The 18,635-nt window shown below is 34.0% G+C and overlaps 1 protein-coding gene across 1 annotated transcript; it reads right to left on the bottom strand.

The window, feature by feature from the left end:
* Positions 1-9,756: 9,756 nt before the first annotated feature.
* On the bottom strand, positions 9,757-17,977 carry LOC142982990 (uncharacterized). Its single transcript, XM_076129747.1, has 6 exons — positions 17,893-17,977; positions 17,113-17,293; positions 14,610-14,769; positions 11,658-11,831; positions 11,054-11,220; positions 9,757-9,897 (listed from the first exon to the last, which is right to left on the bottom strand). The coding sequence occupies exons 2-6, from the start codon at positions 17,281-17,283 to the stop codon at positions 9,757-9,759; spliced, it is 813 nt and encodes a 270-aa protein (XP_075985862.1). The 5' UTR covers positions 17,284-17,293; positions 17,893-17,977.
* Between the last annotated feature and the right edge of the window lie 658 nt (positions 17,978-18,635).

Below are 18,635 nucleotides of genomic sequence, written 5' to 3'. Positions count from 1 at the left end.
TCATAAAAAAAATATTACGGCTGCTTTAACAGTGAGGCAGTGATTACTTAACATTTCTTAAATGGAGCGTTAGTTTACACACTTTTGGAAGCAGCAGAATAAAATATAAATTCTAGTAGAAATAAATTATAAATACTATTTGAGATATGTAGCAAATTAGCAATAAATATTGAACTCAATAACAGCAAATCATGCTGCATTCAACTATAGTCCATTTGTCATTCAAATTACAATCTCAGTCCATACCTGTCTATCTTGTAATTAAATCTTAACTCTATAATCAACTGTAACGCGTTTGTGATATATTATTGTCTAAGATCTAAGATCATTTGCCAACATTTGTCTTGAAATACGTGAATTAAATTAATTTACATTGCAAGAAACGTTTGTTACCAAAACGTGTGTTTGCTGTTGCAATTTTTTTTTTTTGGATACCGGGTTCGTATCTGCTGATTATTTTCAGATTGGTAAAGAAAGGAAAACATCTTTAAAATAGTAGCTCGAAAGCTTTATTTGTACCTATCCTTGCGTTCAAAAAGTTATAAAATCACCTGGAAACGAATACAACCAAATAAGAAACTAATGATAGGAACAAAATTAGAGAGAACCGAAGAAAAACTGTTTATAAATCGTAAAGACGTACGCAACCGAATCAGCGTAACAAGATAGAAAGCCTAAGTCGGGCTGGCCTTACTACGAGTATTTAAAAAAAATGATTTGAGTGTCAAGTAATACTAATAGTGTTTTTATGTAGCAATGTAAAATTGCCATATTTTGAATAACAAACACAACAAATCGTACACAACTCACTCAGTATTCCCCAGGGACGAAATATAAGATTACCTTGTATTTCCATGGGTCACCAAACTGTTTCCCATAAGTAATGGTTGTCGGGAATCCCATGGAATCATTTGTTTGCTGTCAATCCGCAATCGACGGAAGATACTGCGGTATCATCAATTGTTATTGTCAAAATAGTTAACGTGCCGCGCATATTTATTGACTTTCTAAACAATTTATTGTACAATACTGTACTAGAAAACACTATTTTCATTCGACATTGCAAAACGTTCAATTCAATTTTTATAAAGTACTTGTAAGCTAAAAACTTCTTTGAATCACTCATTCATGAAACGCCATTCCATTTAGTAGTTTTGTAGGAGTGGATCAAGTCAGTTGCATCTTTTCATAGCTATTCGTAGCATTATAATAGCTTTGTATATCTTAAATGATATGTAGATGATATAATATATGTATATTATGTTTCGTTTTCAATGCAAAATTTCATCATCAGGGCATCATTAAAAACAGCTATCGCTCTCTTTCAGCAAATCAAAACCTAAAAATGCCTCGTTTCTTCAAACCCTAAAATTATTTATTTCCTTCACAAGTCGTGTCGATTGTGCGTTAAATTATACATTTTAACAATGAAACTACAGCCATGAACTTAATAGTTTCTTTTGGGTATAATCAAGTAATAAACGCTTCAAAGGTCGCGAGTTCATTGATTTGCTGTTATAGTGTTTTATGGGTTATGAAGTTTATGGTGATTTGGTATTCATGGTTTTAGAATAGCGGCAATAACTAGGTTATGTACTTATTAAATGAAACCCGTTGTATGTAATACATACTATGTTCATGTCAAGCGCGTGATATTACTAAGATATTAACCTAATTGGACTTACACTACTTATAAATTTAAACTAGTTTGAGCAAATTTTTGTCTTACTTTTGGATCAGTGACATATAAATTATGGTTATTATTTGATGCAAAAAATACAAGATATTTACGCAAACGTGCATTTTATCTTAGATTTCTGGGTGTTTTGGCCCAGGTTAAATTGGCCGTCGTCCCAAGCAGACAACTTACGTCCACGCCCTTAATAAAATAACGTAACTTAGAGCTTATGTAAAACTACAGACCGCTTTCACCCACACTAACTTGTACAGTTATTTCAATAAACAATAAAATAGTTTCACAAAGCATCTCCTACGAAAATACCACAAAATTCTTCACCAATCAACACGACTAAAACAGTAGTAAATTGAAAAGCCCTTTGAACAAACGAGTTATCTATTCTAAGGACAAAGAAAAGTTTACCCACGAACTGAGAATAAAGGCGACCGAGGCAATAATTTACGTCGGGACATAGTTATTACGCTGTAAATAATATTTATATTGCGATACACCATTTAACAACGTCTATCGGTCCGCGATGATATTGTAAAGGTGTTGGAATAATGTTTCTTTGTCATTTTGAGTTTGGTTTCGTGAGTTTTAGGTCAATAGAAAGTTGAATTAATAAGATTATCAATTTAGCTGTCGACCTTTTGTATGCTTTAGCAGTAAAAAGTAGAAAGCTACTTCTTATTTCTAGCACTGAATGTTAGTGCTAGAAATAAGTACTAGCTTTTTCCCGGTATTCCGCGCGATAAACTTAATATTGCAAATTGGATTTACCATTTTTACAAACCAACCAAAAACGCGTTTTCACGTTCATACTATGTGTGAACTTTGTAAATAAATAAAATATTGATTACAAAACTCCAGAAGCTAAAAGGACAATAATCCCAATAGACGATTGTTCTGGCTAATCCTTAAACAGCTTAATTATTTTGTAGTAAAAGAAAGAAATAGTCGTTCAAGATAAGACTTACAATCGAAATCACTGTTATGGAACTATTTTAATGTTTGTAGTAAAAGCTTGTCAAAGAACAGTTCCAAATAAAAATAAATAAATGACCCTTTACAAACGTATTCTTTTAAACAGTTGATGCATTTCGACTAAATTAGATTTCGATCGCAGAAGGCCACATTAGGACCGATGACAAAAATATACATACCATCTGCTAATCCGGTCCTTTAAAAAACAGACCCAATTGTATGCACATAAGGTTGAATTTTGTATTTAAATTGAGGCTCTTCAATAAAGGTAAGTTTCCTTTTTCTTGGGTTTATGGGCACTTTTTGGGACAAGTCATTACGTATTTTGCTATTGTGATTCCTGTAGAGAGAAGGGAAACGTTTTCCTTAAGATATCTGATAACCCCCTTCAAGTTTAAATGCTTATAAATTCTTTGAGAACTGTTAGTAGGTTGCGCATTGCGACAATGTGGATTTGATTCCCACGTAACTTTTTAATGCCATTTTTATATTCTTAACAACAACCGACCTTTACAATAAATTGAATAGGTATTAATACTATAAACATGAAAGTAAACTATTTGCTAATCACCGTGTTATGTTATGATATTTTAACTGTGATATTAATTTAGGAAAAATTCGACAGAGCCAAAAAGGACACAGTTCCCAAAAAAATGTTTGTGCTGAAAGAGAGAGGGTTTAATTTTTTTTATTTTACATAATATTACGTTTTACCATTAAAACATAAAGAATTATATTATGATCTTAGTAAGTTTTGAGGCGCCCGTAGCCAGTTGCGCTCACCGGTCGGTAAACGATCTGTGGGTTAAGCAAACCTTGGCGCGGTCATTCCATAGATGGGTGACCGCATAGTGGTATTTGAACAGGGCGACTTTTTCCGTGCTTCGGAGGGCACGTAAAAAGTCGGTCCCGGTTGTTGTCTACTAAGATAACAGTCGTTAAGCCACGTCAAAGGCCTTTGGGCGGCTTGAACAACTTTGACACTAGGTTGACCACTAACCATACGACAAGAAGAAGACAAGAAGAAGAAGTAAGTTGCGAAGAGTGAATAACTGATAACATTACAACTATTTGTCAAATCTTGTCATAATTACCGAACAACATTAGATAGGAACAAAAAGTCCACAAGGTATTTCACAAACTAACCAACATTGGCCACCAACATATGGCTCAAACATTGGCTCAATTACGCATTCCAAAGCGGGTGGTATTATGAGCACGTTCATTAGAACGATAATTAATTGCCTCCGCTGTAAGTGGTGCAGCCTTTAAATTAACTACTACTTGATTATACCTAAACCGCGGTTTCATTATCGTACATACATTCATACATATACACAATATAGTCATAGATTCATAGTTTATTTTTGCATCTGTAGCCACTGTAGCCAGTGAGGTTGGTGAACAGGTTAAGCAACTGTAAATCACGAGTTCCTAGGTTTGATTTCCGAGTAGAACAAAATGCCGGGTATTGCCAATTTTTGTTCAAATGTTCGCAATTGTACAGTACTCTTGCGTTTTTCTAATTTCTGGTAAAACTTTTCCAATAAAAGTCCAAACTTTGCTATATCATCATTTTAAGTTACGCTTCTAAACTTTTCATGTGCTTAAGACCCACAATAGAAACAGCAGACCTTATGAGTACAGAGAAGTACCTATTGCAATTTAAGAACTAAATATCTATACTAAAAACAAACAAACTGCAACAAACATTCACAATAACTTTATTTACAAAACGCTACCATTTTAGCTAACTATTGCAATTTTATTTATATTACATACCCAGTTTAACTTGAGCCCTCTAATAACTTGGAGCTCAAGACTTTTGTATTAAACAACTCGTTCAGGAGAGGTCTAGATATAGTGGATGATATTCAAACAAATATGGAAAGTTTTTCCTTACTCTTAACTGTGTAAGTTTAACCGCAACTATATTTTTGTTTAACTTAGAATGTGAATGATTATTTTTTATTTGTTTTAGCAACTTAAATGGCTTTACGACTGGCAGGTATGAGTAGAAATTGTTTCTTAAAGGATGAAAGTCACAACCAATTAGACAAAATGTTTTAAGTAGGTAATCAAAAGTCATTATATGAAATTTCAAGTAGGTACTGTCCTGTGGTTTAGGTAGTAGTGTATGTTTCTACGTATCTCTAGTTCTTATGTTTGATTAACAGGCGAAACAAAATTTAAACTGTTTTCAGTTTGGCGCTTCGCAAGCAGTAACTCTATTGACTGGGGTTAGAACATATCAACATTTTAATAAAATCATTATATGTATTTCGAGGAAAAAGAATAAACAGTAGTATATCTATTCTATACACGGCACATTACCATACTCCGGCTATTGAACATATTCTAGTCTAAATCCCATTAATAAGAAAACGAATCTTACGTTTAACCCAAACGTGAAATTCCTCAGAAAAGTTGACGTCGGGCAAGCGGACCAATGTAAAAATATGAGCCAAATCCTCTTTACAGCAAGTTTTTGAGTGATTATTTTTGTCCGATCTCATGTAACGCACTTTGCTCGACTTGGACATCGCGACCGAAATCTCTAATCAGCAGTCACTCTTTACGTATTTATCGAACATTTTCATTAAAACATCGTACCGATGTAGTCGGCGACTATAAAAGGTATCACCACCACAAATATAGGCCGTTATCTCTCATACACGGATGCACAGACCTGAACCGATACACCGTGTTAGTTAGCTGATTAGCTAATACATTTTGTTGGTTTAACGTGCTAGTAAACGTGTGGTTGAGCGGCTGTTGACTAAGTAAAATGGCCGTAAGTTGATCTATGGCTGCATTTTGATACAAAATGTTCACTTTTTACAAATTAGTTGATGATTACGATTGTTTTCATTAAGAATAATGAATGTCATAAATGTATTTAATTGAGTATTTTTAAGGACAGTAATAGCCTGACAACTTTGCATAGCACTTCGGAATGCACGCATTATCTAGAGTATAATTGAGATCAAGGGGTCGTGTGTAAGTGGTAATTATGTCCTAATGTGGTTTCGACCATACCAAAAAAACTGATTAATTAAAATATAAACTATACAAACACAAGAACAAGAAAATAACTGTGAATGAATGCATTCCAGCTTCATCAATTTTCTAACGGCAGAACTTAACCTTTCATCCGAACCTGATGCTTTATTTTCTGCTCCATAATTGTTCAGGACTTTAATTGAATTACAATTAAGGTAGAACTGAAATTATTAGAGTTTATCTCGCATATAACATAAACATAGCAATATTTGCTAAACGTCAGCATCAATATTTCCATGACGGGGTAAACTAACAATGTGTTAGATGTGCTATCTCATGAACCCAGTGAACTACGCTAATTGTACCGGCATAACCTACTGTACAGATTTAGATAAAAATGTATCGTGATGTCAGCATTTTGTATGCTTACTGAAACTGGTAAATAGTTTTGATAGGACTAAAATTGCTTCTGTAGCGCATTGACAGTGGTTACGACCGCTGCACAGAGGTCGAATTCCAGGATGTGCAGTATAGGATTTTCAGCGCGTAGGTACCCAGAATATGGAGATATTAACATTTAATGTCCAGAGATTGTCTATGTCTCGAAGAGCATGTAAAGCTAACAGTCCTGCACTTGGTTGACAAATTCTTACCGTTTTCGTATTATCCAAAAATCTAATTTTGAAATTTCTATAAACTTAACAAAATTAGCTGTCATTTTTTTACCAATTTTACATTCAAATTAATCTCCAATCTAGAAAACTACAGATTTCAACACAAAGCAATGACTTAAGCTATCATAAAATACAAAATCTCTCTCCTTCTTCATTTGTATCGGTATTTTCAAAGGGTAACGATTTCTTTTACCTCTCCTTTGTATCATTAAAGGGTTCAGAAATAATATTCTGACCCCTCGTTAGTGGCTTCAACTATTCTAAGATAAATTTCTTTATTATTTTCACCTTGGAATCGTTTGAAAGACTTAAATAAACCTTGTAGTTTTATAGAATATCTTTTCTTTTATCTCGCACCTATTATTTGGTTATTCAAAATGTTTCAATTCTGATGTGTCGTCAATTACCGAATAAACTCGAGATTACAGTATCAAATTATGGGGACGACATAAAATTAAAATCCGTATTAACGTATCTAATAAGTAACTTCTTTCTTTTTCTTACTATATTTTCAAATGATAATAAAAATTTAAATATTAAAAATAAATGAAAAATCAGCCATATATTTTCTGACACTGAATATAAAAACTCATCTGATGTAACTAATCAAATTTCACAAATTAAAGCACGTCGAAGCAATACTTAACAAGCGCCACTAACATAATATATAAACTTTTTATAGTTAACCCTCAAGTAGCAGCAAAATTTATAGGAAATCCAGAAGAGAATCTCAATCTACCATAACAAACCCATTAAGCGCTAATGAATTCGTAAAGAACATTTCACAAAGTCTATGATTTACACCACACAATAAATAGAGAGAGGTCGAATTGAATCATTTCCGTAATAATGACAGACATTTACGAGCAAAACGAAACTCGATTAATTTACATAAATTGAGAAATTCGTTTTCATAGTTGATGAATATTTGGTAGACGATGGATGTGGCACAATGGAGCGAAACAGACGCGAATTTATCAATAATTACGCCAATAATTGGGCATGGAGACGACTTTTAATAAATAAATACTTAGCAATTATTAGGCTATATCGGATATTTTGTGGTGCCTTATGTTTTTATCTAGGATTGGTCGACCTACAGGTTGGCATTCATATGTAGGTACATAAACAATAGTCAAATGAAACGATAATTTATTTATACAAGGTGTAATATTTTTTTATTTCAAAGTTTTAAATAGAAACTAATTATTTGAAGAAATATTAGATTTAAAATCTAGTAGGCTTAGATACATTGCTTGTCTCTATGGACTAAAGCCAAAGGAGACATTTATGCACTTGAGGTTATTATTTCGCCCACTACTAGCATTTTTTTTATTTTTAGGCAGTCTTAAATAAGTCCCAAACCCGCAATTGGCCAGCATTGTGGACTCAGGGCCTAACCCCTTCCTTATTATGGGAGGAGACCCTTGCCCAGCAGTGGGATATTAATGGGTTATTTTATTTTTAGTCTTAAATAACATACATAAAATAAGTTTGTTAAAGAATATTTTATTTTCCAGCCGCATCCGATTTAACAACTTCATCGTCCAACAAAACCTCGTTCGCGGGGCTAATTAATAATATTGAAATGGATTGTTTTTGATTAAACTTTCCATCGTCTGTCTCTTTCTTACCGACTAAATATCACTATTGCCCTCTCAGTCGGTAGCCAAAAAGATCATTTTGATTGACACTGGGCTGGTTAATTCTAAGTCAGAATATTTACTTAGTAAACTGTTATTCGTGTTACTTTCCCTTTGATTTGTATGTACTTTGTTGTTGTTGGTCTTCATTTAATTTGAGTGTTTGATCTATGAAATTGTTTATGAAAAAATTGTTTGCAGAAGAAAATAATCCGTTACTTTATGATGATGACTTAAAATGATGTAGTAAACAATTTTAGCGGATCAATTATGTACATTTCTTATTTTATTTTACCAAAAATGACGTGGAATCGATCCATTAGATAATGCAATGTTAGCTTAATACTCTTTATTAGGTTCATAATTATTATGTTAAGCAAGTTAATTTTAAACGGACATGTATGGCCTGATTTATGGAATGTAGAGGAAGCAAAATAAATATGATGACAACGGAACTCTACCAATTATATTTACTCCCTATCTACCCCTATATGAAAGCTTAATATTGTTCCCTAAAAATACCGTATTGATATGTGACAGTAAAAAATATCAAAAATAAAATCGCGATTTTCTTCCAAAACGATTGAGATTCAAACTAAGAAGCACCCAAACAAATTAAAAATATCATCCCCTGAGGCTTTGTCTACAAAACTTTTTATCTTTCAGCATATCAACGGAATTCGTTCAAAGAAAAATAACTTATTTAATCAAACTTGAGAGGAAACATCTGTGATAAACATCTCTATCTCATTAAAATTATTTTCGACGAAAACGGATACTGGTCGACAATATTGGTTGATTTCTTTGTAAAAGGACCTTTGTTGGACAATTTAAAAATAAAGTAATCGACTTATACTTATTTTTTTGTATTGAGTATCGTCTATTTCGGTCGACCATGTGCAAAACCGGTCCTAAAGTTTAATAAACTCTAAGTATAACTTTAAATATCTTACTGTTCATGTCACTTACGACCTTTACAGCAGCGACAAAAATACTTTTATCAGTATAATTTAAAATCCAACGATGGTACCGGGCGAAAAGTGCCTTCAGTATTTATCAAAATCAGAATTTTATTGTATTATTAATTGTATCATTATAAAATCCTGATAATACATCAAGTCGGTAAAAAGACGTAAAATGTAATGGTATATGGACGCACTATTCTCAACTAAGAATGATAGCTTTACAAAATCTAATTAGTAAAACAATTCGTAATTATTTCCTAATGCAACAGGCTATTTTGATCGACAACTAATCACACCACATTAGACTAACCACAGACACCTCTACCCGCAATATTTCATTGAATAATCAAATTGGTTATTAATTAAAACTATTACATTATAACACCTGTAGAACGTTGGATATTACAGGCGATTACACTTTTATCTGATACTCGTAAAACGCTTAAAATTTATTGGATAATGAGAGGAAAATAATTTTTATTATATAAACGCTAGAATGTTTGTTATAATGTATGATTTTTTCCTCAATATTAAGCCAGTTCACGGAGAAGAACGGCACACAATCAAGCAGAACTGCACTGAAATTACGAGTATTATGGATAAAAGTTTGTAGTCTCATATAAGGAGAAATCTGTGAAACTACTAGACCAATTTAGGTATTTAATAACTTCCTTAAGCAGTCTAAAACATAACTATTTTGCTCGAAAGCTGGTTCTTATGGGAACGCCTTCATCTATGTTTTATTACGACAATCAAGAGCTTTTACATGCTAATAAAAACAACAGCTTAAAATAAAATAAGTATATTTAATTCTCATCATCTTCCATCGTAATATTAAACCTGGAGGAGTGTTGGACCTTGACCTCTTGCATTTCTATCACGTCGGGGATCCTGTACGCCATTATTGCAGCCCCATAGTTGCCGAGACCAGTGTCCCAGAACAGCACCTGAAAACAAATAAAAATACGCTGTGTCTTTAAGGTGTTAACAGAAATAAAAGAACCTTGCGTAAACTACGAAATATTTTGGTTAGTGCACTATTTGCTTATCTATGTTATTGTTCAAATAGTAAGAAGTTTTCAAATTGTGACATCTACAATCAATAAATTATGAAACTGTACAAAACCTCGAATTTCTAAATAAACGCTGGTCGCCGCCGCTCCGTCCAAAATTAATAAGACTATATTATATCATAGTAAACTATTTTCAGAAACAGCTTATGTACAGTTCGTAAAATCCCATATAAGAGCAGCAACACCTGGGCATATTATTATGTTAAGTCTCAAACATACTTCAACAATTTTTGAGCTTATGCAGCAACCAATATGTGTTCAAAAATAATATTTTCTTTGCACCGAGCGCCACCTGTTGACTGTACGCTGCAAATTCCCGTACTCCACAATCAGATCTTGATTGATCACTGCACGACACATGGGCCGACAGCTCACCGATCATCCGTCGGTATAAAGATTTTATCGCTACTGACAAAGTGACTAGGTCGTTTTACTGTACACGGATTTTAAAAACACCCTTTTTTACTTTATGTAGGTTTTTACTGACAATTTTTCTATTTAAAATAGACAACATCCGCACTAAGAATGGCTCTTGTGTCGCGGGGACTTTTATTAACATACATTCAACGGACACAAAGTACAACCAGACTCGAAACAATTATTAGTTGATCGCGCAAATAATTGTTAGGTGTGGGAATCGAACCCACGACCTCCCGACGCCATGGTAGCGGCGCGGTGACCTAAACCACTGTGCCATAGAGGCAGTCAAATGACTAATAATGTTGACAACCATAGCTCAAAACCAAAAAAAAAACATTCCAAAACATGACTATATTTAGAGTGAAAGATACAAAGATAGGATTGATATTATATTGCCACAACGTCATTCCGTTTGGTACGTGTGAAAAGGTTATTGTAAAAAATATGCCATTTTTAGTCAAGGTCAACCTGTATATCAAATTTCACCTGAATCTGTTTAGCAGTTTAAGCGTTTTTAAGTAAAAAAACATTCACCCAAACATCCTAACATTTAAACATCCAACCAAATATTAGATAGAAGTTAGTTTATCTTTCTACTCATTCAACTCACCTCGCCATCAATAAGATACCTAACATAGTAAATCTCGTTCAGTTTGACAAAGCCCAGCTCTTCGGCTATTACATGTAGTCTACTAGTAGTAAATATACCAGCGATGGCAGGAACATTAGCACTGGCACTAAGTAGCATGGCCGCTTTGAGCATTTCTTTGCCTATACCTGGAACAGGACAAAGATATTAAAAATAAAGAATATATTGGGTTGTGTGTTGCATTCTTTACCAAAAAAAATATATTTTAAAGACTATAGAATAAGAATGTTTCATGTTTTATTTATAGTAATTAATTAAGTTTAATGTTCGTATATAATCACCTTGTCTCTTTCATAAAAGGCAAAAGTTAAGATTTTGTTACTTCAGGCTGCTTTCTAAAAACCTTACGCTTAAACTAGGAAACCAAAAATGCTTCTGATAGTGCAATTGTATTTCTACCAAATCAATTACCAAGTATTTGCTGTTTAATTAACTAATTATAAAAGCTCAAGGCCTATTGCTTCTCACTCTTCCTGGACGAAAACCTTGGCCAGTGAGACAGTGAAGGGTTGAAAAACAAAAAAGAAGTGTGATATTACTAAAATATCCTTCACATTTTACTTACCTCGATGCCGATAACGGTTTTTCAAAGCCAGTATATAAACCTTAAAATATTTCCTAACTTTCAAACTATCGTACACATCGACTGGTTTCTCAATCTCATTGTAGAAGGTCATGACAGACGAGTACAGAGGATTGTGCGTGAGCTTCACACGACTGAATGTACGAGAGAATGCACCTGAAACGAAACGTGTGAATTAGTTTCTTTAACAGTAATTTATTTATTTTAACTGGACATTTTTACAGGTGAGACTGATTGAACGGTGTTGATAGAGCGAGCTGAGAATATGGTTCCCACGCATGTGGTCGAAGGTTAAACTCAAGACGACGATCACTTACTTTTTTGAAATTAGTTATTACCTAAATATGAAATACATCGTATAGAATTAATTAAAACATTTCCTGAGAAAATGTAAAGCCTTCAATACTTATATAGACCTTTTTCCGAGCATAGTAGTCTAGGAGGTCAAATCGATATGATCCACCAATAATTCACAATTGAAAAAATCTTATAAAATTCCTTTCTTTAAAATGATTTTATTGACAAAAAAAAAGTTTTAACTCGATATTTTGCCTAAGTAAGAATAGCTTACGTTTATATAGTTCTACCAAATAGTTTTTTAAGTCAAAATCTATTTAGAAAAACCCAGGTTATTCAACCGAAACATTCCCGCATCACACTCAAGCCTAACTACCACGTACATTCCACGAAAACCGTCGTACAAAAAATACAGTTAACATTCACAAAAGCTAGCGATTCACTATTTGGAATCTATTTGCGTATCAATCGAGTTGAATAAAACTCGATTCGTTGAAGGCAGTAACATTAGGAGGCAGATTCCTTCGATGCTTTGAGCCTAAATTTTTACTGCATCCGTAAAAAGAATTCCGATTCAGCTATAGGGTTTTTAGGTATGGCTTGATGTGTAAGCAACAGCGGGCTAGAGTTGTCGTATAATGTATCCAACGTTACTTGCCAGTCGCTTAATTAAGTAAAACCTGATTAATAAATTAACTACGGCAAAGAAGTTAAACTAAATGATAAATTGCCTACTTCATTTAAACTTACCGTACTTTGTTTTCATGATTATTTCAGGATAAACTCGACTGTATTTAAAAAATGTAACTAGTACACTTTTCTACATTACTAGCGAAGAGCTTTATTATACAAAAATAATAATATAATATTCTTGAATTTCATTATTGCCCACAATATTTGCTCAACCCCTTCAACCGCTTCAACTGCTACCGCTTGTGACGGCTCACAAGCGGTAGCGACTACAACAGCGATTAATCCCCCGCTACCTCTTATAACTCAAACACTATTTCTTGTACGTAAATTGGATTCGAAATAGCAGATACGGGTAGCTCTATATTAGGGGTTGTGATGGTATCGTCGGGCACAACACTGCCAACTTAACGTGAGGTGCGCTTATTTTCTGATTTTATATTGATAACGTTACGAATAAACAGTACCTAGTGTATTTGCTTTCGAGGTTTTGTACGCGACTGTACCAGGTGAATTAGAATATTGGCTTTCAGTTAAAGTGCTGATTGTGTTGGTGAATTTATTGTAATGTCTTTGACGGTTTATTTTTGGATTACAAGCAATTTGGGGGGCAAAATGCACGTTTGTTGTAGAAATATCAAGTAAGCTCAACTCCTTGTGTGCTGCCATACGAAGAAATATTACAGAATACACGTATGTTAATTTGCGCTAAAACAGCTTATATCGATTTAAACGATTGGCGTGTACAAATGTTTAGTTGGTTTAAGACAATGCCACTTTCCGCTGCCTCTCCTTATGTATGCTCAGATCTTTAATACTACACCACGCATTGATGCAGTTTTAATGGGTAGAGTGATTCAAGAGGACGGTTTATGTGTGAAAATTGTAAGGATCTGACGAAAATAACAGCAAAACGATGCAAATAACGAGCAAAGCCATGGTTGGCTGCTAGTCAAACAAAATTTATTTAACCCTTGAAAGTTGTACCAGAAATAATGAAAAAATTCCATCCACATACATAGACTACCACAAACTGACCTCAATAAAATTTTATCCAACACGTTTGATAAAAGGCCCTCATTCTGATAAAACAATGGAAAGTTTTGTTAAATACAGCCCAAAGCGTATTTCTCGTGACGGTTTCATGGAAAACAAAGTACCGTCGAGTTATTTCTGAGAAACAGATGACACTGTGCGGGCTTCGGATTAAATACTGAATTTGTCAGAAATTTGTCGAAAACGAGGTATCTAATTAAATACAGTGGTTAAAATACGTTAAAGATGTTTAAATGGTACTTCATAATACAGTACAGTACAGTAATAATGTAGGTTTGTTTAGCTTATATGCAGAATTTTATCTGGCCTATGCCATTTTTGAAGTACTGGATTAATACGTTCCTTTCCTTACATTCCAACTACCTAACTGTCTAAATCGATGTAGTAAAAATGTTGATATAGAATTGGGCCAATAAATACCTCCTTTTTGGGCCCATATCAACCTTCTGGACTTACACTGTCGCGAACTGAGTCTCAGAAGTTTGGCAACATTGTTGCCGAGAGCCTAAACAAAAATATCAGGATAACCTGGTTGCATTTCATAATTACCGGTGAGAAATCGCATACGACAGGGCGATTTGGAAAAAACCTTTCTTAGCTGTGAGACCCTCACACAGGCTAAGGGTAAGAGACGGGTGGACTGAATATAAAGTACTACAAGTATTAGGTCGGGTAAAAAGTATTTTCGCATTATAGTATGTATGAACTTGTAATAAAATCTCTTTGGCTTCAAGAATCACAAATGGGTTCACTAGGTTTCTTTCAGTGAGCTCGTGTGGTACCCAAATATTGAGCTTTTTTGTGTAGAGAAAAAAATGATTACAAGTTCATACATACTATAATGCGAAAAGACTTTTTCCCCGACCTAATATATTAAGCTGTATTTCTCACTTCGTTCCTGTATCCTCATGATGAGCACTCCCACCAGTTTGTCCTCGCCTTCCTTCACAGCCGCTATGGACATCTTATCTTTCATCCAAATCCTGACGTTGTGCACGAACTCATCCGTACCTTCTTTGTCGTCAGCCATTTTAACCGATTTGTATGTGATCTGAAATCAAGTGATTTGGTATTAAGAAACAAATATGTAGTAAATCTTCATCTTTTTAATTTATATTCAAGTGCTTTCGTCCGGAAAACATAATTTCGTTAAACTCACTACACATAAAACATTTATTCGTGTTATCCACAAGTAATATAATTCTTCCATGGTACAGGGTAAGAATCCCGTTACCCATAACCTTCTAAAGCATTAACTAATAAAGTCATTGAATTATATTACCAGTCTGATTATTCTGTTTTGAAATTCTCACTATCAATTCGTAGTTTAGTAGCGTGATTGGTAACAAAAATATGTCTAAAATAAATCTCTACAGACATCGTAATTGGAAGTAGAGATAGATTCAGAAAAACTACTAAATTCAGAATTGGTAAATTGCTTACATCGATTACGCCAGTAAGACGACTCTTAATCAACGTTATTTATTCCTTTACAAATCCAACGTAATCAGTTTTGAGAAATCTGTTTACCATACATTAGTTCTCGAGACTCCAATTTCAGTACGAAACAAATTTTATTACTTTCAAGATAACTTATAGAAAGTAATATATTTTATATTCACGTAAATAGTAAAAGTCTCAAGTATTTTAATCAAATCAACAGCGAAGGCATTTTTCAAACAAATTTAAAAAATTGGACACAAACTGAATGAAGTTTGCTCTGTTAATAAAGTTTAAAGGAGGCTTATTAAACTGAAAAAAAATCTCTTAAAGTATTTTTCAATTATTTACCGAAAGAGTTTTAAGTGCGGCCTGAGTGATGGCGGGCATGATCGTAAAATTTTAAATAACACATCAATATTGTGTTGTTTTTATTGTAATATTTTTACGAGATAAATTCAACTAACTGGCGGAGTCAATTATTATAACTTGGTTATTGCTACAACTACGAACAAGATTTTACATAAGATACAACCAGTTTCTTATATAGAAACTTTCACACACAAGATGGGCTTTTGTTCAATGTACAGACGTAGCCCTTTGAAATATTCAAATATCGTAAAGTAGTTACGTACAAGTATAAGTAACAAGTAGAAAATTAATCAAAAGTACAAGTACTAAAATCCCTTTCCCACTGGAACCCTAAGCAATATCTAGCCGGTTTGTTTTTGACCCACTTTTTTCTCCAGCACAAAACATCTTAATTAAGTAAATTAAGATTTCCGAACGGCCGATTCATCTTTTTTGTTGCTTCTTAATTAAATACTCGGGTTCGGACAGACGGCGCATTGCCGATGGTATTTTTCGGAAGGAATTTTGCAAGTTTTCCTTAAATTACGAATGCAAGAACTCGGGTGTGAAGTGCTTAATCGAGTGGTAACTGTCCGTTGAATAAAGGAATTTAAATTTTTAATATTGTAGAGTACTTTGTGTTTCAATTATAATTTGCAGATCGTTTTATATTGTTATTAAAATTTGACTGCAAAGTTTGTTGAAGCATAATATGATATGAATAGCTAGACTAGAGATTAAAGTAAAACAATAGATGGATTAAAAACTCATTGTCACAATATTCGTGTCCGTTGATTTATGGGGACAACGTCCATACATATTTTCTAATCTTCAAAAAGTTTTATTATAATATATTTGAAACAAACTTTGATACACCGTCTAGTCTGTTTCTAGATTGTCAAACAATCTGAGGTTCAAGGATCGGGGCCTAAAGATTTATAAAAACTATAGAGCTATATTTTCAGTATCAAAATGGCTTTAAATGTTTATATCGTTACTTCGTATTTCCCTTTCCTCCTACATCTGTCTATAGGTAATTAGTCAGTCTAATTAGATACGGATTATAACTGGACGGACGGCGCAATGCCATCTGATCTCCACAAATGACTAATGAACGTGTCTGTAAGCGCGTTAATGTTGAATCTAGATTGAAATTAGTTGGATTAATCTGTTAGGTGGACGCATCCGTCAGGGCACTAAGTTCATAGTCTGTAATGTGAATGTGATGAAATGGCCGTGCTGTATATTGCGTTGGGTTATTTAAATCCGCATCTTTAAAATACCTACATTTGTTCTTTATTTTATTCTTTAACTGACTTAAAAAAGGAGGGCCTTAATTCGTACTTGGTCCATCTATCCTCATAACTTTTAAAATTTTGCGTACCATGACAATTCTGTATCATTAAACAAGAATGAAGACTGTTTTTTACTTAACGTAACAGCAATTGTTTGAAGTCGTAGTAGCAAGCTGTCCTTTCCATGTATCGCCAGCTGTGTCTGAGAAATAGCAGAACCCTCGTTCCATATGGGCGGAAGGAGAAAGCCCGCACTAATCTTATCGCAGACATATTTAACTAACGAAAAGTCCATATTATTATCCTACCTCTTCAGGTAAATAATGTTTCTTAAGCAGCCGTACAGCGTCATCATATCGTTTGTCCTGTAAATCTTCGAACCTGACTCCACAGGACACTCGGCCCCAAATCGAAGGAGCTTTGATCCTTTCTTCTAGTTGTTTCATTTTCTCCAACGTTTCTGCGTCGCTTTTCGCCATTGTTTAGTGTCTGAAAGGAGAAGAATAGTTATAAATTAGAAAGAAAGATTCTATAGGTATCTTTATTACTACATTGACAGCCCAATGTTGTGTTGAGTAGTCCCTAGTATATGCTTATTTGATTACGAAACGCTTCCCGAGCCAGTGCCAATCTCATCCATGCATCGAGGAAATACGGTTGAGCATGGATGATCGCATTTCATCCATGCTCATCATAGTGAGCAAGGATCCGGTTAAGTAAGCTATCGAATGCTAGCAAGCTTGCTAGCAGTTTGGCCTGTCACCTACAAAGAAGACGATAATGTAAGGAGTAGTTATCTATAGTCCATTAGTCGTTAATTAACCATTCAGCTAGCGCAAACTTCAATACGTAAATGGTATTTTTGCCAGATAAATTTCAATATTTATAAACTGCAGTCTTCAAAAAGAGCTCCCGCCACTCAACAACACACGAAAAAGACAATAGTGTTGACCTCTCATTGTACGCATAGTATTGAAGGCTTTATAAATACGCAAGAGGCTTATGCTGCAGTAAGCTGATAAAAGCTGCAAAAAAGATCAGAACGGACGCATTACGCCTGCGGCAGAATTTGTATGAATACTTAATACCTTTTTCAATGGAGTGTATCCGAAGAACGTAAAATAATCGTATTTCGTCAGGTTGTTTATAAAAATGGTTGCTTGTCAAACTGACACACGATTTTTTTCTTGTTTAGTGATTAGACTAAAGGTGGTTTGCTGGCTGTTACACCATTTTTACGGTAGACTTTCTTGGATATTAAAGTTCGCAAATCGCAAGTTATCCTACACTAATGCGGGATTGAAGAGAAAGAGGTTTTTTATTGCATAAAGTAATACAAAAAATAAAATATCTGTATGTCATAAATCAATATTTTCTGCAAAAAAGCATAGCACTGCCTTCGATTGAGTAACGCTTCTCACGACACCGAAACTAATTATCATTTTTTTAAACGAAACCAACAGCAAACGAGTATTGAACACGTTACGTTAAAAGTACACGAAAAAAACTCACCTCCGCCAATATATTGTTTCTCAAACAGTACATGGTGGAACCACCATATACAGGGTGGCACGGCAAACTGGTGCCGAACTCGCCTCAATAAGGGAAGTTTGGTAAAAAAAGGAAAATAAATCAATACGAACGTTACGGCATTCATAAAAGTTTGCACGGCATCAAGTCAAATGACTTGCGAGTTAAGCATAGTTTGTTTGTAAAGGAATGGTTCCGTATTTAATGTTGTTTTAAAAGATTCCTTTTGGCAACTATCCCTGCTTAGCATATTTAACCAACTTGGTGAGTCAAGCCAAAAGGCGCACCTTCGCACAAATAT

This window comes from Anticarsia gemmatalis, chromosome 23, assembly GCF_050436995.1.
Source record: "Anticarsia gemmatalis isolate Benzon Research Colony breed Stoneville strain chromosome 23, ilAntGemm2 primary, whole genome shotgun sequence".
Taxonomy (NCBI): Eukaryota; Metazoa; Arthropoda; class Insecta; order Lepidoptera; family Erebidae; genus Anticarsia; species Anticarsia gemmatalis.
The sequence above is the reverse complement of the archived record's forward strand: the minus strand, read 5'-3'. Positions and strand labels throughout refer to the sequence as shown.

Excerpts from the sequence above, each read along its gene's own strand:
- LOC142982990 (XM_076129747.1), bottom strand. The coding sequence starts at position 17,283 with ATGGCGAAAAGCGACGCAGAAACGTTGGAGAAAATGAAACAACTAGAA. Across the intron at positions 11,221-11,657 it reads AAACCGTTATCGGCATCGAG|GTATAGGCAAAGAAATGCTC; the intron begins GTAAGTAAAATG and ends GTCCTGTTCCAG. Across the intron at positions 9,898-11,053 it reads GGTATCTTATTGATGGCGAG|GTGCTGTTCTGGGACACTGG; the intron begins GTGAGTTGAATG and ends ATTTGTTTTCAG.